This window comes from Danaus plexippus, chromosome 17 (assembly GCF_018135715.1).
Source record: "Danaus plexippus chromosome 17, MEX_DaPlex, whole genome shotgun sequence".
NCBI classification, from domain to species: Eukaryota; Metazoa; Arthropoda; class Insecta; order Lepidoptera; family Nymphalidae; genus Danaus; species Danaus plexippus.
Genome location: NC_083548.1, coordinates 320,855 through 344,465, shown reverse-complemented (window position 1 = coordinate 344,465; position 23,611 = coordinate 320,855). Strand labels below are relative to the sequence as shown.

Sequence of the window (23,611 nt, the reverse complement as noted above, 5' to 3'; positions counted from 1 at the left end):
GAGAATATCGCCGCTGTGCGCGACAGTGTCCTCGAAAACCCGCGGCAGTCAATTCCGCGTCGCGCACAGGAACTCGGCCTTTCGCAGACGACAACTTGGCGAATTTTGCGTTGTGACTTGAGCCTGCACCCGTACAAGATCCAGCTGACCCAAGAGCTCAAGGTTAATGACCATAGACAGCGCCGTGTGTTCGCTGACTGGGCATTAGAGCAGTTGGAAGTTGACGCCGATTTTGGCAAAAAAATCATCATAATGGTGTGGCCGTCACCGTCAATGGTGAGCGATACCGGTCGATGATAACCAACTTCTTTTGGCCTGAAATCGAGAATATGGATCTGGACAACATGTGGTTTCAACAGGACGGCGCTACGTGCCACACAGCACACGCTACGATGGAAGTTCTGCACGAGCAATTTCTGGACATGGTCATCTCGCGCGGAGGCGACGTGAACTGGCCACCGAGATCGTGCGATTTGACCCCGCTGGACTTTTTCTTGTGGGGTTTTCTTAAGTCGCAGGTCTATGCCAACAAGCCGCAAACCACCGATGCCCTCAAAGTCAACATACGCCACGCCATCGATCAAATACAGCCCGATTTGTGCGCCAGAGTCATCGAAAATTGGACCTTTCGTGTGCGCGCCACCAACCGAAGCCGTGGCGGTCATTTGAATGATGTCATATTCCATACATAATGGGGTCGATAGACCTTCCAAATAAAAAAAAAATTTCGCAAATATCTTTCCTACATGTATTTTTTTTTGCATTTCAAAGATCAAGCGCCCTTAATGGAAAACCCTATATAAGCACAAAAAATAAATACAAATTTTGCACAATTAACAAAATCCAAGTTAGCGTCAACAATACGTTCATCTGACTTATTATTTTTTTCAACAAAGATGAACTTCAGGAGCCGCCTACGCCTGTCAAAACCATGATATTTCTTATTTCGCGCTTGGGATAATTTATTTCACGTTCGTCTATTGCGAATTTCTTTTGTCGGTCAGTTTATTCCACCGCTTTGTTTAAGGTTACAATTAGTTTTATTAATATATAATGTTCATCTTTACATTAAATATTTTGTAGGACAAATATTCAATATTAATTGTCTTTTAAATATGTATGTATGTCTGTGATCGATGTAATACTAGCAAAATTAACTTTTACTACCAACAAAGGTGCTTCTTACGATACTTTTATCTTGTAAATTGTATTCAGGAACCGATAGATATGGTTAGTTAATATAAAGTCGGTATTGACCTAATACATGCGGGTGTAATCCTAGCTTCTTACTGTCTGTCGGATGATAAGGTTTTTATTTTCTGTTTAATAGGGGAAAACAAGGCGTATTAGGAAGATATCAAAGCTTCGGATTTATTTCAATTCCAGGAATAATGCCTATTGGAACACAGTTTGGGTGTTTAAAAAAAAACGTTAAATAACGACTAACTCATAGTACGAAATGTGAAAATGTGGTATTATGTGGCTCTACATACTTACAAGACATGGAAATTATATTTATAACGAGAAGTTATAAGATATTATGGAAAAATATTAACAAATTGAATAATGTATTAACATTTCGAGCACGACGTAATCAAATATAAAACATTTTTAGTATAATGCGACACAAGTTCTCACAAAATTCAAGAGGATATTTAATTTCTTATGTCGGGTGAGCAATCAATCTTGCGCCGCGAAAGAAATGCAGTAAAAACGTCGTCCGTCATTCAGTCTCTGGTAAACGAATGTCGTAATTGCAATATATCTTAAGATGTTACAAAGTATTATTATTTATTTAGTTCGATAAGTTTAAGTCAGGATTTGGGATGAATTGAATAAGTATAAGGTAAGTGCTATTTTATGTTGGGGCTACCCATGTGCTACATGTTACCCAAATCTGTTAAGCAAGTTATTTTTAGCGCCTCCCGGGAACTATCCTCTTTTGTTTTTAAACGATAACGTCCTCTTACCTACCACTTACAATGTCTTTCAATCTTTATCAAGATTGACCAATACTTTAAAATTAAACGAATTACAGACTCTTAATAAAATAACTATTTTTAAATACTTAATTGGATTATGCAAAGTTAAATGTTCTTTAAGTCATAATATTAATATACAATGCAATCTGTACACTAAAATATGTTAGTATTACTATAAATGACATTAGTCCATCACTTCTAGTACAATAATTAAGTATTTATTGTAGCTTATAATTTATAATCTTAAAATTTTCTTTTCAATAACATCCTTGTGTGTAATTGCTCTTTTGAAAACACTTATAAGTGATAATAAGAATATTTTCTTTAAGAAATATAACTTTAATATCTTAGTCGGTATCTGAAATAAAATCATGTCATTAAGTGCCACATACATCCGTGAGTAATGTGTCAGCGCTCCTCCCATCACGTGTCTGTGTGATTGCTGGGAAGTCTGGCATTGCGGTTCTTATTGCCCTTCAAAGTTAATGATCCTCAAACATACTGGACCCTATGTGCACTGTATATTTACTATTTAAAGAACGAACTATTTACGCAACAGAACTTTTGAAATGTCTACACTAATTATGTCTACACTACAAAATTTTAGGTGTTCAATTTCTTATAAATATATGTGTATGTGTGAATAAATCTCCTAAATAATCAAATATTAGTACATATGTATGCATAGGACTGCAATTCGAGGCAAATATAGCTCACTTAATTAAGAAAATCTAAACTTTTAAATATTTTTTTAAGACTACTAGTGGAATATTTTTTTACACACTCTTGTAGACGAAGTCTCTTGAAATATATCATTTTCTAAAATATATCTATATATCGTGTTAAGACCTGAATATATTTTACATTATTTAATTTTCTGTATTGGAATAATATATAGAATAAATACATATAATTCAAATCAAGAAATAATATGTTTCACAATACACTATAAAGAACATTGAAGAGCTAAACATAGTGCTCTCTAACTATATACAACAAAAAGATTCCTGTAAGTTCGATTGTTAGCGCGCTTTGCTTGAATTGTAGCGTGATTTGAGTTGAAGATAACAGCAATAAACAGAGTCGGGATAAGTGAGACTTGCTTCAATCTCCACTATTTTGGCGGAAGATTCCTGAAGTGTCTCCACTTGGAATTTGTAGAGTCGTTTAGGTTTACGAAATGTTATTATTATTAGAGAAAATGATTTGTGATTCAGTAATGAACTATTAAAACAATGGTCTTTTATTTGTGCATCGCAGAACGTTTATACTTGATTTTGTTTATGTAACAAGCTTAAATGTCAATTAAAATGATTTTTTAATATCTTTTTAACCCACAAACTTTTTACCACTTTTTTAAAGAAAGAGTTTGAAAAAGGATTTTATTCTAATTATGTTTTTATTTCCTTTAAAATGTTGTAAATATTTACAAGCCGAACAATTGTAAATAAAAGATGTGTTAAGCCACTCCATATATTTCAAAGCTTCTGAACTGGCGGTAAGATCTTACGGAATCTTAAGACCCTTTTTTGGGGAAAGACGGACGAGTTCAATAAATTGAAGGGTGACTCCAGAGGGTCCATGTACCGCTAAATTGCTCTATCCTAATATACTAGATAAAAGTGTTCTCTAACGACACTTATGTACCCAATCAGATCATTGAGAGACGCGGCTTTGCAGGTGAAAGATTTTTACCTACAATTAGGGATCTAAATAGGAGATTAAAATATTTCTAACATAGCACTAAAACTGAAAAGTTATAGATAATTGAAAAAACCTAAAACCTAAAGTTACTTTTTCAGATCATCATTTAATACATTCCATGGAATTTCTATATAATTTATTACTCTAAATATTTTATTCACAGCAGATTTGTTTATCAGAAGACAAATTTTATTTAAAGTACTTAAAATCGTAATCGAAATTAAAGCTTTAAAAATTGTTATTGAAGTTATAAAAAATCCAATAACCTTTTTCTTGAGTTCTAAAGAAAATTTATCATGTAGTATTTTTTTGAATTGGTGATGCTAACATCTGATTGCATATTTTTTTATCTTTATAAAGAGATAGACTTCAATCTAATAAAATAAAATCCCGCAAACATTCGAGAATTGGATTTTTTACTGGAGATCAGCAAGAAACTGATTATAGCAAAGATTAATATTTATTTGACTTAAAAAGTAAAGCTGGGAAGACGGGATATATAATTTCTCTGACTTTCGCGAAATATATTTTAAATTCTTAAAATAACTAACATAATTTTGATGACGAAATGAAGTGAAAAAATTCAGTTCAATAAAGCATAGCAAGATTTAAAAAGGAAAATAAATTACTTTGGAATGCGCATTAATATCAAATGTGAGATATAGCTTACATTCTGTAATCATTTACTAGTTAAAGATAATAAGACAATAATTGCGTCCATTTAGTCTCTAACAGTAAATCTCTGCAGATGACGCAGGTGGCCGGCTGATACAAGCACGTACCTTTACACTTGATAGAATTTATGAAGTGTCCTTCTCTATCTCTTTTCCCTTATTTGTCTTACACTTTTCTGACCACCTTGTCATTTCCTTTACATTCTTTCCGTGCTATGATTCTTCCTGTCTGTATTTAACTATTTATATCCATATTATAATTTAAGTCATGATTTACTTAATACTTAGGACTTAAATTTTCTAGACTTAGGTCTTTAACATCCATCTCTAAATTGAACTTTAAATTAATTGTACCATTTGTTGACTAAGGTATTTCTTCCAGTAAACTAATAATAATGAACATCGGTAACATATACGAGGCTTAAGACGTAGAAATTCCATAACAATTTCGGGGCAATCCGTTTAGGAACAGTCATGCTGACTACATAAATAATTCCATAATCTGCTTAGCAATCCATACCTTCAATTAAATCTGATTAGGTTGGTGTATTGTAGCGAAACAGTAGTAAGCATGTTTCCATAAAATATTAAAATGTATCGCTTGGGGGTGATTTAAGGCAAGTGTTCCTTTTCCAGCAATACTTTAAACTATTATCGGAGGCTGACTTATTATCTTATTATTATCATCCTTGTATTGCCAAATATATTGGCAGTTCTTTTATGAGTTTCGTATACATTTTGGTTTAAAAATTAAGTAAAAACTTAGGGAGAATTTTTTTTTAATATTATTAATGTGGGTAGAAAAACCTTATTCAGGAAGGTGAAACACAACTTAATTTTGATCACTTTGTTCCTTATTTTCGACAGATAAAATATAAACAATAATAACTCCGCTTAAATCATCATCTGTCAAAACTGACAGATCTAGTAACATTGAGATCGACTCGGAAAAAAGAAATTGGTGATATAATTAAACTCCGTATTTCAAACCAAGTAGCTTTGTACTCTTAATCCTATTAAAAGACTTGTGATGTTAACTTTAAATATTTAGAATCTGTTTTCAATAGTTTCAACTCTTCTTAGCCCAGTTAGTTCCATATATATACAAAGATATAAAAAATTAAGATAAATAAAGACGCCTCCAAATGTATTAAATAGTGGTAAGACAAACTTAGAGGAGCATTTGAAATATTGCCACAGAAGTGAGCACAGGGTCTAAAAGAAGTTTTCAACATCAAAATTCCTTATTGATAATTTGACGTTAGTAATTTTGTGCATTCTGTTTTGTTATAATGTTAGCCACTTTTTTTGGTGAACCTTAAAGTTTTATGCTAATGGAAGTACTAACAAGTAAGGCTAACAATTTAAGGAATGCGGAGAAGAGACCGACGGTTCCTTTTAAAATGTAACATGTATGATGCGTATTAAAAATTATTCCAATCCGATGCTCTTCAAAACCTAGGTTCCGCACTGACCTATAATGTTGGTAGTATAAACAAGAGATGTTTTAATTTTTTGCCAGGAACATTCAGTTTTAAGCTTCCTTTAGACAAACGATGGGCCAGATTGCTGGTTTTCTTGAACTCCATTCCCAACTACTGGGAACAGACATGGACCGATATAGACTAGAATATTTAAAATGGTTCCAACTGATAACTATCTAAAATAATTTTATTTTAACAGAAATGCAAAATTTCGTAATTGTTGCAGATCTGTCTTTGCTGGCATAAATTTATTTCTAAGTGAAGTGAGTTTTCCGAGATTCCGTAACAAACTTGCATAAAAACTTAATGTTTTTAATACAGCAGTTGTATTAGATAGCAGTTATTGAAATATATAAATTATCGCTAGACAACATTAGTGTGTCGATGGCACAACACAAGGGTCAGGGTGGTATTATCCGCATTATCCCGAGTTTGCGAGAAAGTGAGGCGACTTAATTGTAACAATTGTGTGTGTGGGAATCGTTTGTTCCGATGATACAATAGTGTTAGAGAAATATCAACCTTATACAGAATGTTTATAGAACATGTTTTTTGTTTTTTCTTTAATGCGACAGGGGATTGATCGTAGTGGGTTTATTGATAAAGGGATTGCATTACAGTTGATATTGTAAGATTAAATTTTTCGAGATAAGGTTTACCTATACATATTATTTTTAAAGTTTTTCTCTGATTTGCGTGTATATGTTTGTTACACAACATTTATAAGTGTCACCATTTCCGATAAAGTTTTATTTCTTAAATGGAGAAGTTTTAAAGAACATTTACATCATGTTAGTAGTGTTAAAGCAAAACAAACGTAGTACAAGAGGAGTTTTTTTTCGATCATATACAAAAAGAGTTTGAAAATTTTGATGTCTCCGATACACTTAAAAACAATATTGTTCTTAATACGGAGGTGGATGTTTTCGTTTGTTATGTAATATTAATGAAACATATAAAAGAATAAGTATAACTTAATGTTTTTCTCAATAAATCTTTATAATTTTGTTACTGCTTTTGATGTGCTGATGATTGCTCTGTGCTAGTGAATTCTCCCTCAAATCATAACTCAGATTAATGGAGTTAGCACGCTTTGTTACAGTTTAGGAAAGTTCTGAAAATAAGTAATTACATAAAAGAATGTAACTATGCTCCTAGCTGTAATAGTACTTATATGTAGTTGATTAAAGAACAAATGAAAGACAAGATTTAAACGTTTTGAATTTCATAATTAACATATCAACCGTATGATAAAAAACTGTGGAGTAAAACAAAACGAATATTTACATTATATATAATATATTCATATAAAGGGAGAAGATGATTAGGTGGTTTTGATTTTATTTTTTATTTAAACTTTTCCCTAACCAAAAAAATAATAAGTTGTTATTTAAAAATTAATAATAGTAGATTATCATAAGTATGTTTAACTTAAAAAAATTCATTAAGTTTAACTGAACTTGAAATTGCTCACATAAAAAACCGAATGCAGTGTAGGTTAACTCGTTACATATAAGAAGTATATATTGATAGAGCATACATTTTATGACTTAATTATTATAATTATATAAAGAATATTTAAAATAAACAACTGAATTCCTACAAATATATTCCAACAACTTTGTAAGTACTTTTGTTTTGTCTCTATGTACCCTCTATGTATGTAGCTCTCTAGTGTACCCTTTTATATGAATTCATCAGTATAACATTTATATTTCAGTTGTATTTGTATAATTTTAGGTATAATGTAATCCTTCACGTAAACTACAGATTACAGATTTAAACCGCTATTGTTGAGGGCAGTCGTGTGTTTTATTTGAACTTTCACACTAACGGATATTTAGAAAATTACAAAGTTACAATCGAATATAAATAAACACTGATTGAAACACAAACAAAAAATCTAGCATACAATATATATGAAGAGTATTTAATTATATTTTATTTTCAACGTAACAAAAGCGACATTATTATTTATCTTATTCATATATTTTTTATTATATATAACTTAGACCTAGTTGTTTTTTTTTATAGCCCTCCTCTATATTAATAAATTTATGTTTTTGTCGGAACGTTCTAAACATTTAACAAAAAGCACAATGTAAATGATCTGCTGTGTATGCAGGTCGGTCGAGAGCCGTGACAACTGTCGCCGACACGGACACCCATTATACATACCAAGGGAAATAATTTTTAATTTTTTTATAAAGAATAAATCGCTCAAAGTAACATTATAATATATTAAAGATGATATAATTCAACTTTATGCCTTATTAAAGAAATTTAATAGTGTCGATGTTTGAACGGGTGTATCCACTAGCATCTGATCACTTGAGTCTTACGTATATATGCAATCATTATAATAATAATTTATATTACTATAGTTTCAGCATATCTACTACGTTATAATAACTACAACCTGCGAGATATCTACAAATCTATGGTGCAATACAAAGATCTGACTTCGTTTAGAACAAATTGTTTACGTAGTTGTGGCTCATAGCAAAAAAGGTAACAGGAACGGTGGTCTTAAATTAATTGAAGTAATATACTCGTATTTAATTATTATATATAAAACGTTCCAAAGGGCATTAGAATCCAACATTTATAAGTGTAATGAATCTCCCATTGAGGAACTGTTTAGCAAATCGTTTTTGCTCCGCGTTTCAACACTTTCTATAGCAAACACACCGCCCCCACATTAATATTCATATGTTTTGCATTTTGTAAACTCCCTTCGATACATAAATCTTGAGCTGAGGCTCATATTTTTATAAATTTACTCACCATGAAATAAAGAACGCTTTACGTTGACACAGTATTGTATCATTTTTCCATTCAAGAGTAAACTTACATTATCTAACCAGATTGAAGAATTAATGAAGCAAAAACATTTGCTGTCGGCAAATTACAATTTTTTAAATGAATTCTACACCGTATTGCTTTGTATTAGAGTCGTGTTTGGGGATCCCATATCCAGCGAGTCAGTGCCCCGAGCAGTGAAGCGTAAAGTAACAGATTTATAACGTCAGACCAATTTATATATGCCGTCACTATTTTCTTTGATAATAAATATGTATAATGTTCCTTTATCAAATTAGACACCAGTTTTGTGTAGGAACGAGAGATTCATAAGTAGTACTCAAATCAAAAGAACATCTCGGTGTAGCGTTTCTCATAACTGTAATACAATTTAGTATATATAAAGATAGATAAACTTGTCGTAGTTTATATAAACCTGTATCTAGAAAATATTTCCTATGTAATTAAAGTATTTTTCTTAAATCAAAGTATTTTATCTGTGAAACGATATAAATATATAACTGAGATAACTGCTTTTTTTTTACTTCTTAGAACTTATATAATTATTTTACTAGAATACTTTCAAAAACCATAAATTTAAGAACATTTTAATAACAAATAACATCTGCAACTTATTCAAGATTGTTACCGACAAGAATACGGGCATTAACGGACTTGAGAAACCCCGACTATTACGAATTTCTATGGGTAAAGCTGCTCCCATATCACAACGAAAAACTTTTGTTTACCTTTTCATATATATGACATTACTGGCTAGCTACTCTCTTCGTTGTAGAATGTGTCCTATACTAAAAGATTAAATAATGTACCTTAACTTTGTTTATGAAAGTAATGTGTTGTGTTAAGACATAAATAATCTTAAATCTAGCTACCCCGCAAACTAGTTAATTTAAGTTAATTGTAGAAGTTCCTAACACTTTGTATCTTCTAATCTAATTTCTAGAACATTCCTATCCCACTGTTGGCATTCGTTTAGGATATTAAACCAAGAACAGGCTAAGCGATAGCGTTTCGAAAAAATTATAAGGACAATAAATGGGTTTATATAAAATACATATTCGAGGAATAAACAGTTAGGTATGATTTTTAATTCCAATGTAAAAATATTAATAAATTCCAACATAAAGTGACATAAGGTTTAGAGACTAAATAACGATGAATAGATTATAGATTATCATTTTTGTTATATGTATAATATCATATTTACATTAACTGAAACAATCGCTTCGCTGTGGTTGGTGTTGGAACTTCACGACTGAAAAACAAACCCTCGGTAGACGTCTCAATTAAAACTGGAAATAAATAAGATTGCAGTGTAACGTGGTTAGAAATTTAACAAGACAACATAGACGGGTACCTTACTTTATACAACATGTAGTTATAGCATCCGTTGGAGTTTGTTCCTTAAAAATAATTATAAAGTATTCTTGAATTTTTAAGTGGTGTGAAGTACAATGGAGTTACCCTAAATTGCTCATGGTTCATTCTGCATATGAATGGACTAGGCATAGGCGACCGATTAGTGGTTTATATTGGTAAATCCTGATGACGGAGAGGAGTGCCATAGGAAGAAGGGTCTATCTGGCAAATAAGGTTGATAACCCTTCTATCTATTAAATTTACTAAAGCAGTACCTCTCTAATGAGCAGTTTTTTAACCACACTGTTGCCGCCAACGGTAATAAGGGGTGTTATGAATCGACCTTAAGCTTTACACAACGACTACTTCGGTTTATCGGAAATCCAAAAACAGATGAGGATATGATAAAACTGGATACTGGTCACTTACTGGGTCACTTTTTCTTTCGCGAGAGGTTCCAAGAGTTCTTAGGTAGAATTGGATTTATAATTAATCCATATGTCACTCAAGGATAATATCGGAGACTTTGGCAGTTTGTCAGTTAGGGTCATTCAGTTCTTGTCACTTAACAAAACTTAAAATAGCCCAAGTCATTATCGTCCCCTCTGACATGAAAATACTAGTGGTAGTCAAAAATCATTATGAGGATTTCTTCACCTTTTAAACGACTCCACCTAGACCTTAAAGAGCAAACGATCCAAATTAGAGTTAGAGACTACTAAAGTAACGAGCTTTCTATCAGGCTTATTAAGGCAGTTCTCAGAAATGTTGCTCCCAATAAAGCTCCGGGCTGGGCTGAAACTACTCAAAAATACAACACACAAACTAAAAATTACACTGAGCTGCTCATAGGTACTGATTTTACGGTTCTGAATAAGCTAAAACTATTTCATTCCAACTTTCCAAAATGGTTCTACGAGGAAAGTAATAGTATCCTCTAGAAGAATTAAAAGTGGGTTATCACCACTTTTAATTCATGACTTCAAGTTCTTCTTGACAGATATAAATAATAGTTTTGCCTATTAAGTTTATGATCTTGAATCTAAAATACTATACAATACATCGACACTCTCTAGCAAATTACATAAATAATCAGCTTCTGTGTCGGCTACTTTCGGGTTGCTGATGATATAATCATATTGTTCAAAATTCTGCAAGACTTGAAATCCATACTAAATATTCTGGGTGTTTTTTTAAGAATAGTGGATCTGGGGATAAACCTTTCACGACCACGAACAGACGTAGTGAATAGTATTAATATGGTGGTAATTTGCGGGCCATGACTACAGAAGTTCAGACAATTGGTGGATCCGAAACATGTCAGAGTGAAGATCACGTTCAAATAAACATGGTGGAGACCGCCCTGTAGCGTGATTAACCGACAAAAGGTGGCCGGTAGCGACCGGATGCTTATTGTTTTAGACAAAGATTATTGTATTGCTTGTTGTAGGCCTACGTTCATCAGTGGGTGGCAATAGGCTGTTTTTTTTAAATATTCGCGTATCTCTGTTTCGCGTATCGCGTATTCATGATGTTCTAATTTTAATCTGATAGAATGTGTGCTCAATCAATATTATTTTTTTGTTGCAGTGGAAATCGCGCTGGGGAGTCGTCACAAAATTATCTCCCGCTGCAGGTAAGCACAAAAGATGATAATAGTTAAAAACAGTATTTAACATAAAATTATATTTAAAAAAATTACTCCAAAATAACTCTAATAAAGTTATAAGGATATTTAGGAACAGTTTTCAACGTTTACTATTATGAACACGCCAACAAATTAAATTTCAAATTCGGACAAACTTTAACATGAAAAGCTTGCGTTAAACCATTAAATCCTCACTGTATTAATTATTCACGTAATGAATTGTATTTTTTTTTTTGATAAAATGTACACAAAAGTCGTTAATAGCTTTACATTTAAGCGTTTATATTGTGTTTCGTGTTAAATCCAGATTGAGGGTAGATACGAATACTGAACATCTTAATTCATAGACGACTGGCGAATTTATTTATGTTTTTAAATTATTTTTTTTATACAAGGGAAATTTTATTAAGCATAACGTATAATAGCCAGGATATACAAAAACTTTATTAAAATTTCGAAAATAGATTACTAAATAGAAAAAAAAAAAACTATAAATTTAAAATAAACTTTTGATGAAATAAGTTTTATCAATATAACGGTCTTTTATAAAAAAAAAGTATAATATCAATTTAATTTGCCACTGTCTCTTGTCACTTGTAACAACCTATTCTATGGTGTACCTTTGAACTTTCCCATATCAACCTTCTCTATAAAATTTATATGTTTCAGTTAAAATTCCGTAACATTAAGGGCCGTGATAACTATCATGCTAATCCCCCCTGACAGCATTCAACAGTGTTTAGCGTTTTCCTTTTCTCTCAAATACTTCAGTGATTGTGATACTGAAGATAGTTTTGTTATACTTACGTGAAAGTTTTTTTGTATGTCGGGAGCCCCACTTTGGGCATTATTTATAAATCACTTCTTTATAGCTCATACAGTTCGATCAACACTCATAGTAAGACATTTCGGCATTCTGTTATGGTACATGCGTTCAATGGGCCCAAACCATTTGAATCTCTTAAGCCTTACATGCTCTGCCATCTGGTCTGACTAAACCTTGGTAATCTAGTGCTTGCACCTGATATTCCATTAAAGGCCCAAGATCATATCCAGGAACAAATATATTCGTATACTTTCTTCTGTTATGTAATTAACTATAAGTTTTTAGTAAAAAAAAATTGTAGGAGTAGTTGAATTCTTATATTTTCTAATTTTATCAGGTAGTTTATAAAATAAAAATATTAGTAGAAAACAAAACGTCTTAATAAACTTCTATTCTGATAATAGAACTATATAATATTATTGGATTTGTTTTTCATAGTTTCATTAAGTATTGTTTTCCCTGAGTCACTGGCTATAATTGTTTTAAAGAAGTAATTTAACATAATTATTATCAAGTTAAACATGTTCTCCATTCCACTTTATAATAATATGACATCAATTTATTAAACGCTTAATTTGTTTTTAAAGCATTCGGACAGCAAATTTATTACAGTTATCAAACCAAGTTCTTAAATTGTACTTTTCAGTTATGATTTAAGATTCTGGAATTGTTTATTGGGTGGTAAATTTTACTGCAAAACTTTAGTCTACTAAGTTTTTGTTACTTTAAAAGCTATTACTTTTAAAAGATGTTACTGTTGTGAAATGCATAGTTTTCACATGATTATATTAAGTTTTATAATAATGGGTAAAAATGAATTTTCGGTTTGAATTAATCAAAGAATATATACAGACGTACAATCCATGTATGAAATTGCAATGAGTTATTTAAAACAAAATTTTAGGGAGTTTTAACGTTTCGGTAAATCCATGTGACAATAAGGTGCTTTATTTTCGAAGATTTCAACATCTAGAAAAGAATGTTAGTCGTAAATAAAGTCGTAAAATACTAATATTAAAATATTCAAGCCAATATCGAACTCCCCACTATTCTTCAAACCCTCATGTAATAGCTAGTTCCCCTCGGTCTATAGGAATTCAAATTAGAAACTTTATAGCACAGAAATCTGTTTAATGTCTGGGCTCGCGGGAGGTCCGGGACGTGCCGTGCCTACTACGATATTACTAACAAACATACTAAATATATTTTATATATAGTGTAATGCAATCTTTATATATACATATGTACATATTGTGAATCGACTTTTCGAAAGTTACAATACTACAATACATTATTATAGTATATTACACAACTTCTCTCTTATGTGAGTGTTTTTGTGTTGAGGGATGCCATTACGCATTAAAACAAATTAATCGTTGGTATACATCAAAATATCTTTAGCATTCTCAAGGACGGAAAAATTTGAAGTCGCCCAAATAAAATTGGCTCTTCTCAATAAGTTGATTCCCTTGACAATGGGAATTATTTTCATGCCTATCTTGTTTTTCCAATTTTGTGGTAATTTACTTAGGAAGTGAATTTTAGACGGATCTCTATAATATTTTTCGGAATACACCAACACGAAAAATGTTGTCATAATATTGTTTAAATTAAATTGTAATTAATACTTGTAATGCCACCAGTAATTGATAGATTAAATTTAATAAAATTATTATAAAGTGAGTTCTGTTTAAAAATTAATTAAGACAAAGCCTAGTTTTAAATGCTAGACTCGGTTTCTGTTACTCTTTAATTTGTGATGGGAATATCTTAGTACTAATTTCTAATATGTAAAGTTACTTATATCATCTGGGTGCAAAGTGACTCATACTAACTCGTCAGAGACAGCTGTGACTCTAACCCTAAAACAGTGAATACAGATTGTTATCTATACACTTAACTTTAAGTTTCTATTTTACTTTTCATTATCTATGCCAAAGAAATAACAGTTCTAGTATGAAGATCATAATTGTTTAGCGATTAAAATAAATTCATCCTTACTAAAATTTAACTGTAATATGAAGTAATTTATTTTGTAATTTACTGAAAAGGCACAGTGACGTGATCTACATATGAACTATGAAACAGATTTAAAACTTATACCCCATGAGCTAGAATATTCACGTTCAACTTTCTAGACATAGCAGGAATTATTTTCATCAGGCGGTCTGTGTAAGTTAATGAAAACGGTAGTATTCAAAATGGCAGTAGCCAAGCCAGATGCTTCATCACACCGGCTTTAAAGTTTCCTGTGCAACTTAATAATATTGTTTATATTATTTTTTTCTTTAATTTAAAAAGCAGCAGGGTGTTTTTTAAGAGGTGTTACCGATACATTTTCGACATTTTAAAATGTTTTATATTCGTATAACAAAATGTTAGCTCGCTGACATCGCTCAAGCTTAACAATTATTATTTTAATTATAAATACCTACAAACGATCGACCACTGTTAATCGAACTGAAGTTAATTTGAGCAACCTTAATATTTGAAAAAAAAATAATGAAAGTACCAACCGAAAACGCGACCTACCTTGTGTTTTTGGTGGTAGTCTTGAGGTAAATATATAATATCCTGAAAGCAGTATTCGTTCACGGAGATATTATTGAAACGAGGAGTGAAATTCTCCTCTAATCCTCAAAATATGTATTTTTTATTAAAAAGCATCAATATTCTAATGGAATATTAGTTATTAATTGCTTAAAACATTGTTTAATCTATAATGAGATCTATGATTTTCGTGAGTTTTATTCCTTTATATGAAACTAATATTTTTCGGATAAACTACGCGTGATTTATTTTTGTAAAAAACTACATACTCGGGATGTTTCGGTTACTTTTCAGCAACCGTGATCACGGCCAGACGAGACAGACACTCACATCTCATTTAATTGTTTAATCCAATGGAATAGAAAGTTACGACATCTTTTATATTTACTGTCTTACCACTACTAATTGTCGGCAATTTAATATTATTTGTGCCTAAATACAATTACATACCGACATTGTGCCTACATACATTTCTTGGTAATCAGATTTACCTTCCCAAAAATCGATTTCAACTCAGTAAAATATTTAGCTATCCTGATTGTGATACACTCACCCCTGTCACGGAATGCTCATTTGAATTAGAGAATGATAATAAAATGCAAGTGCTTATAAAATTTGCATGAGCTGCGGAGGGCGCGGAGGCTGAGAACAGAACAGCTGACACCTTCTTAACGGTTTGATGTGATCATTACAAAATATAAATTCATTCAACCTGACATGACTTCGTTTGTTATTAAGAAATGATATTTGCCAGATTATATATTTTTATTTACAACTGACACACTTTATTATAAAATGATATCAATAAAAATATCTGATATTTTCCTATAATATATGACATAAATAATCATATTAAAGTCACTCAAATACGCTAGAGTTTTGCACCTCAATGTCTGCGAAGAGAGGAAGTCCTTAAGAAAATGTAATGTTTAACATGAGACTTTAAATTGTTTTGAAGTGTGAATTACGTTATAAAAATCATTATATAAGTCCTTTGCGTCTCATATTCTTGAAAAATTTAATTTTAAGCGAAGCAAAATAAATGAAGTTAAACTTCGCCTTATAAAACAGCTTCATGCTACTCAAGAAAAATGGTTTAAATAAAGCTCGCATGATTTTTCTTTTTATTTATATTTTTGGGATAATATTCTCTAAAGGTCATTATCGTCTTAATTACTTAAAATTAAACCGATTTTATAAAGTAAATTATTTCTTATACGCAATCGATGAAGGCGTTACTACTAACTCTCGCCGAATACGATATGTGTGGAGTATCAGAGGATATTTTTTTTTAATTCTTTGTAATATATGTTTAGCTTAGCTTGTAGTCTTTAGTGCAACTTTAGCTGTAATATTCTTAAGACTCACAACTACTTTGTCTAGATTTCTGAGACCCGACTATATAAATTTGCCTCCGAGATTTACTTTTGTTCTGTCACTGTTTTCTTGTTGTGGAACTAATCCTTATTCTCCCCCTGTTTAGGGTCAAGGCACTCGCTTTGAATAAGATATTAAAAATATGTGTTTTAAGAGAAACACCGCGGCAAAGAAATATTAACTGTCAGACCAAAAGTTGTCCCATGGTAACGATTATTGCTTCTCTAAGAAAATGGACATAAAGCTATATTTGCAATATTTTAACAAAACTAAATTTTTGGACTATTTTGCATATTTTGTTTATTATTTTTGTGAATATCTAGGATTAAATTAGTTGTGGATAACAGATACAAGGTGAAAGTGTTTTTTACTAAACAATTGGTATTTTAAATTTATTAAATAAATAAAAAGAATTAATTGTCCTTTGTCATATTAATATATGCAAAAATCATCCCATGGTTTATTACTACCTCCCTTTGTTTTAACATTTTAGAAATAAAATTTTACAACAATGTCTTGTGGTCTTTAAATATTTTTTGAATTTATCAGGTGGAATAATGGAAAACACATTTAATACAATAAAAATTAATTGAATTTTAAAAGACGTTTACTTGATAGATTAAAGCTATACTATGTTTTACAATAGATTCCTCTGACTTAATCTCCTATCTTATGTTTTAATAAATTATTGCTATTATTAAGAAGTATTACATTCAAATAAAAATGAAACTCTCTTTCACATTATACAAATAAAACATTTTTTTTTCCTAGCAGTCCATTCGTCAACAATTTTTTTACCGAGAAGTCCAAAGAAGGTTTCATATTTTGAGTATAGACGTTAAAAAAACAGTCGAGCCTCAAGAGGTACGCTCGGATGAGTTCCGGAAGTTTTGTGATACTATGCTTAATATATATTTATTGAATACCTACTCTAATTTATAAGAAGATCTCTCAAAATAAATGTCATATGTATTTTTTTGTACCAATGCCATTAGCATCAATTCGTTTTAGGCTTGTGTTGTTATTCACATATAAAGGTAGCAAAAGAAGGCGCTTTATACATCCCAATACTCTCGCCAGATCAAATATTAAAGTGGAGGTGGTTTCATTAATATCCGAGCGAGCCACAATGCAGCCCATTGTGTGCCTTTACCAGATTAAACTATATTTTTGTTTCTTTGTTTACAGAAAAATGTTACTGTCTTTATGTCCTGCATAATTCAGTTCCTAAAGAGTATTTAAATGATATCTTACCCCGGAGATAATCGAGTACTCTGTGACCTAAAAGCTGAAAGCTATTCCCACAAAGGCTTTTTAGATTTATATAAAGGAGTATTTTAGGCAGCGAATTCTCTTGTTATAAAATATTAGCTTTGGCTCGCGGCTTTGTACATACTGTTTTCAAATATAGCCTCTGTTATTTCTAGTTTTTATAAAAGAATTTGTCCTATATTGTAAAACATGCGGCATTAATGATAATACTACTGATATATTACTAAAAAAACTTTGTTAAAATTATGTTTGGACAACTATGAAAATATAGTCTGCTAGTGTTATTCGTAGATAATATATCAAAATTGCGTTAAAAAAATAAAATAAGGATTACCTTTATAAGCATCTCGCTAAATAAACATGTCAACAAAATTCTCTACCATTTTCATGTGTTAGCTGAAACTCTACATACCGTTTGTAGTTTTTCATTCCTAAATAGTCGAACATCATAAGGTTTGTACATAAAAACCTGGACACGTTCCGTATATAGTGTGACGACCCAAACTTGTGATAGTCATACTGTCTCCCCTAGGTCGAGATGGGTACGTGTGCTGTAGTGAAAAATTATAATACGACTTGCAAGGGGCGGGTCCGTAAAAATATTAAATATATATTTGTATAAAGACTATTGGAGTGTCAAAATATAAGTTGGGGGTTTTAGTCAGATGATTAGAAGACGAAGTAGTATAGTACTGTCGTAGTATGATATAATAATAGTATAGTCACAAAGATTTTAAATATTATAAAAATAATAATTATTAAGTGCTCCATTATATAATATATTTCCTTAAATTTATGTTTTATTAGTAACTGAATTTTATTGTTACTGAACGTTGTTTTTTTAACCATGAACATAATATGTATTTATGCAATTTTGAAGTAAAGATTCCTTGTTAATCGTATTGTAATAGTCTCATTACTAAACGTTCAAACTGCTTGTTTGTTCGAGTGTCTCTTCAAGCGACCGAGGTTTTGAATTTCTAAAGACGTCTTGTTCTGGAACATGCACAGCACGTACTTACAGACAAAATTTTGTATACTCATTGTTCTGGAAAATAATATATATTTTTGAATTTTTATTGTAACTAAATTAAATAAAATTAACCACTAACACGTGATTTTATTTTGGATGACATGTGAGTTGTTTTCTATTTCGATGAGTGGGATTTTTTATATATTTTTAAAGAAAAGTAAATATGAAAGCTGTTTATAAACAGTGAATTTCTATAAATAAATGTATTCGCTTGAAAACACAAAAATATATATCACTAAAAGTAGAAAAATAAAACACAAAACCATTTCACGTCTGACATAAAACTGTATTTGATGACTTCATTATTTGTTATTTTAAAAATGAACAGGAAATGTAAATAAACAAAAAGTGCAAAACAAAAGCTATTAAAATATCAGAATCATGCAATAAGTTCATTTCTTACCCAAGTTGGTCGCTTAATGCAAAAACGCCGGAATAGTTGTACCTTGTAACGAGCTCGGCTAACCTCTTGTAATTATTTGTAAATACGAAATACAACTGCAATTATGGATAATTTACCTGCAATTTGAGGTTTCACTGACGTTGTTGGTTTGTTTTTTAAATGATTCAATATGTTCAAAAATATATGTGACTCATTAGTTAGAAATGAAACGGCTCTATCCATCGACTAAAAATATACACATTAACATTACAGATTCAATTTAAATTTTTAATTTACATCGCTCTCATAATATTGGTCCAGATCTATAAACCATTGAAGCTGACAATGAACGGCGAACTATCCGGAACGCTCCATTGCATCAGCATTTCAATTGCTTTGTATTGAAGCTAAACAAAATTCGTATCGTGAATGAGTCTCAGCCCGCCTGAGTAAACAGGGCTGAGATTTAGCTATACGCAGATCAAAGATAGACCACGCAGCCTAGAACATACCCGCGTTAGCGGACGACTATTGACATAAAAATATTTAAACTGTTATGGTAAGTAGTATATGAGGAAACACGTTGTATGAACACCACTCATAAAATGTGAATTATAATGGTTTGATGAATCCTTAGCGTGTTATAGTGAAAACAACAGCGCTTCCTATATTATATTAATATAAATATGTATGCATGCAAATATTTAAATGTTATATATAATAGTCTTTGACCACAGCGCTTGTAGCAAATCGTTGGAGCGGAGCGAGCAGCATCACATTTATAGGGATGCTTGAAATTGAATATTTGAAATTTTAATTTTAAAGTATAGAATTTCTTAAAAGGTTTTTGTTAGGTTTACGAGTTTACTAGAAAATTAAAAATATACACAGAAAATACTTCACATTCTTCGTCAATTTTGATTAAAGTAATAAGCGTGATTATTTTGAAAGGAGAAAATTTTTAAAAGGGGATATTTAAATAAGAAGAAAGAAAGATATTTTAATTATTCCACTTGTATAATTTCTTTCATAAGCGCTCGTTATCAAACATTTTATAATTTATTTCTTTCTCGAAGGGATCAAATAAGTGAAGAGTGGGCTTGTCGATCGCAACTGTGGGCTGGCAACTTTTTTAATATAACTGAGGAAAAAAAAATCGATCTGTCGTTTTATTATCGCAAAACATTTGAATGGGGAATATTTATTTGGCAGGGCATTTTGTTGTGAGGCCACAATAAATACAGACACGTATGAAATATTACTATTTGTGTTTATAATATATACGTGTAGGTAAAATATTTATCATGTCGGAGATAGATTCACTTGAAATGGTCGAAATTATTCGCTTTATTTTTTCCTAACGAAACTTGATGAAACCAGTTTTCAGTGAAGTTTCTGAAATTTCAGTAACATTTTCGTCGGTTAAGCAATTAACATCTCAAGTTCTGCTGCGATCGCTTTAACAAAGTAATTTAGCATTTAATTAAGATGCTCTAAACTTTGAAATCTCACCCAATTTAAATTGTCGATAATTTTAAGTAAAGACAGGTGTTTTGTAGGTAGTTAGGATATTGATGTCATTGAAGTTGATGAAGTTTTATATTAAACTGTTTACTGATTTATTTCTTTGTTCGATTGACGATGGAAACAACTATAACTTCAAAGATTACTTAATACGGTACATGAAACAAGCAACAACAAATGAATGCAATTTGTGAACATGCTGTATACTATAAATATCCAAATGATTGTCAGTGTGTTATACATGTAATTGTTATATTACACAATCGAATAAACAATACCCAAGGCATTTAAGGTTCTGCTTGAGCCAATTACAAAGATCAAATATTTACTAATTATTTCACTGACCCTAGTCTCAGACCCCTCAAGCAAATATGGTAGCACAATACAAGTTTAATAGATGACTCTGATTTAATTGTTCGATTGACCTTTATTATTAATTCGCGTTCCCTCCTACCCTCTTAAACATACAAGCACACAGACTACAACCATTCATATTTATTTTATTAGTATAATAAATAATCAGCGGATTCATTCCCAATATCCAACGTATATTTAATGTTATAAGCGAGGGAATCGTTAATACATAAATACTAAAATTCCTAGACCGTAATATTTTCTCCGGAAAAACGACGTTTACGGTCGCAACCTGAATGAAATGAATAGCGTCTGAATGTAAGAAAATTTACCCGCCCCTTGATACTTTTTAATTTATCGCCCTTTGACAATATGTTAGTCACAGCTAGCGGAGGAAGGTTTTAATTAATTATTTGCTGATACGACGCTTTGTCTCGATAACACGATTTTATAATGCTTCATGTTTACTAACTATAGAACAGAATATTTTACGATTATTATATAACAATGAGATATGTTAATGATAGTGATAGTGACGTCACTAATAGTTTAAATATTTTTTGCTACTATGCAACTTTCTACTGCCTTCAAAGAACGCTAGGCGGTCTTGTATAATTGATTAGTAAGTAGTAAATTTTTCAAAGCTATTCAAGCTAAAGTACGGTATCGAAATATTGATTGAACCTTCAGACTAGAGTCAGTTCGTCTGTTTTTTTTAATTCCATCGCTTATAGCGAGCTAGCGATGCGTGCTGACCGCTTAACTAGCCCTGCCACTTGATTACTCTTTATATTTTCGGGAATATTGCTTCGGGCTTTGAATTAATTCCAACCGTGTAACACACTGAATTTTAACCGTGTAATACAGTAAATTATTATATACATACATATTTAACTAAATTTATAACCAAATCCATTATCTCATAATAAATTTATAAAATACATTTTTTTAAATAACATAACAATGTATGTTGACGGCATGTTTTAGAAAGTTTTACCTTAATTATTAGTTACAGCCTTTAATTTCGCTTATTAACAACTTTTCATATTACGGTTATATCACATGGGATAAATCTCTAAAAGAGTATATCTATATAATATAAAACACACAAAACCAATATAATTGTAAATAAATAATTTTCCTAATGTTCAAACATTAATTCTGCCAGTGTTTATCACATCATTGTTTTATTTAAGCAATATTCAAATAATCCGCTGTTCTCGCCGCGCTCTTGATCCGTTTCAGATAAACCGCGAGACAAATTATACTGACGATAATTACTTATTTAGGATTAATCCATCTTCATTTGAAAATTAAACTGTAATTTTCATCGAAATGTATATATATTGTTAATTGATATCTTTTGGGATAATGTCATAGTTTAAAAGCACATTTTTATTACAAAGGAAGTTTTTATCGAATCGATTTAATTTTAATGATAAATAAATAATCAATGATCAGGTGAAGGACTCAGAGAAAATGGTATTTTATTCGTTTGTACGATGTATGTAGGTCAGTAAACGTACTAACTCTTGACTGAGTTTTACAAACTCATTATAAGGTAATATTACATACACTAAACACTATCAGATAGTGCTGTTATTTTCATTACTTACAGATATATATAGTGTAATAATTGTTGATTATGAGATAACTAATTTATCATAGAATCGAACTTAAGGAAGAGCGTTAACATTATTGAGGGCCTTTATGTTCGTAATTGTATTATTTGGTTTTCTTGATAAGTTAAATCATTAATATTACTACCATAGTGTTGATGAGAGTTCAAAGTATTTTCATACTTTTGTTCTATATATAAATTCTGTGTTTGGTAAATATTGTGACATTAGACTTTTACAAAATTATATGTATACAAAGATAAACAGACAATAATAAGAAATAAAAAACAAATTTCCACCCTATTATCATATCAAAGAATTCATGACCAATCCACGAGGCCTGCGGCATATTGGAAAGTAGTTTGAATTACAAAGTCTTTAGTCGTAGTAACGTATAGCCTATAGCTTATAAATAAATTACCTATAGGCTACCATCGACGTACACTTTGTGATACCTCGTTAAGAAATAAAATCTATTAATAGTCTTTAGCTGATCGACGGAATAATCCTAAGTTTATAGAAAAATTATAAAGAGACACAGAGGTTGTTATTCTGGTAATATGTTAATAATATAAATATTTAATGTGTCTTGTTTTATGTTAAAGACACTTAGTGTCATAATGAAATAGCGGTTGTGTCATTACGAATTTGTAAAGTTACCTCTATTCGTCATGTTTTATTCTTATCGCCGACGTTTAGGTTCTGATGCTTGTAAATAATTAATAAGAAATTACAACTGTTGGTATTTCGATGTAAACTAAAGGTATATTTTAAACATGTAAAAATAAAATACGTAAACGTATAAAAATAAAATAAGTAACTAAATGTTTTAGGAACTCTTTTTATCGCATGTTCATAATGGAATGTGTAAATTATAATGAATATTGTTTTTAAATTTGAATAAAATCATTAACAACAGAAGATTAAATATTTTTTGATATCACGGAACAAGAGAGTTGTAACTGATTTTTTTAAATGATGAATCTTCGTGTGAGGAGGG

At 30.8% G+C, this 23,611-nt stretch overlaps 1 protein-coding gene across 1 annotated transcript in view; it reads left to right on the top strand.

Moving 5' to 3' along the window:
* LOC116771145 (uncharacterized) overlaps positions 1–23,611 on the top strand; it is a 209,069-nt gene that overhangs the window by 45,857 nt on the left and 139,601 nt on the right. The window contains exon 2 of the mRNA XM_032662885.2: positions 11,617–11,662. Coding sequence (XP_032518776.2) covers positions 11,617–11,662 — 46 coding nt within the window. The remainder of the gene's footprint in view (positions 1–11,616; positions 11,663–23,611) is intronic.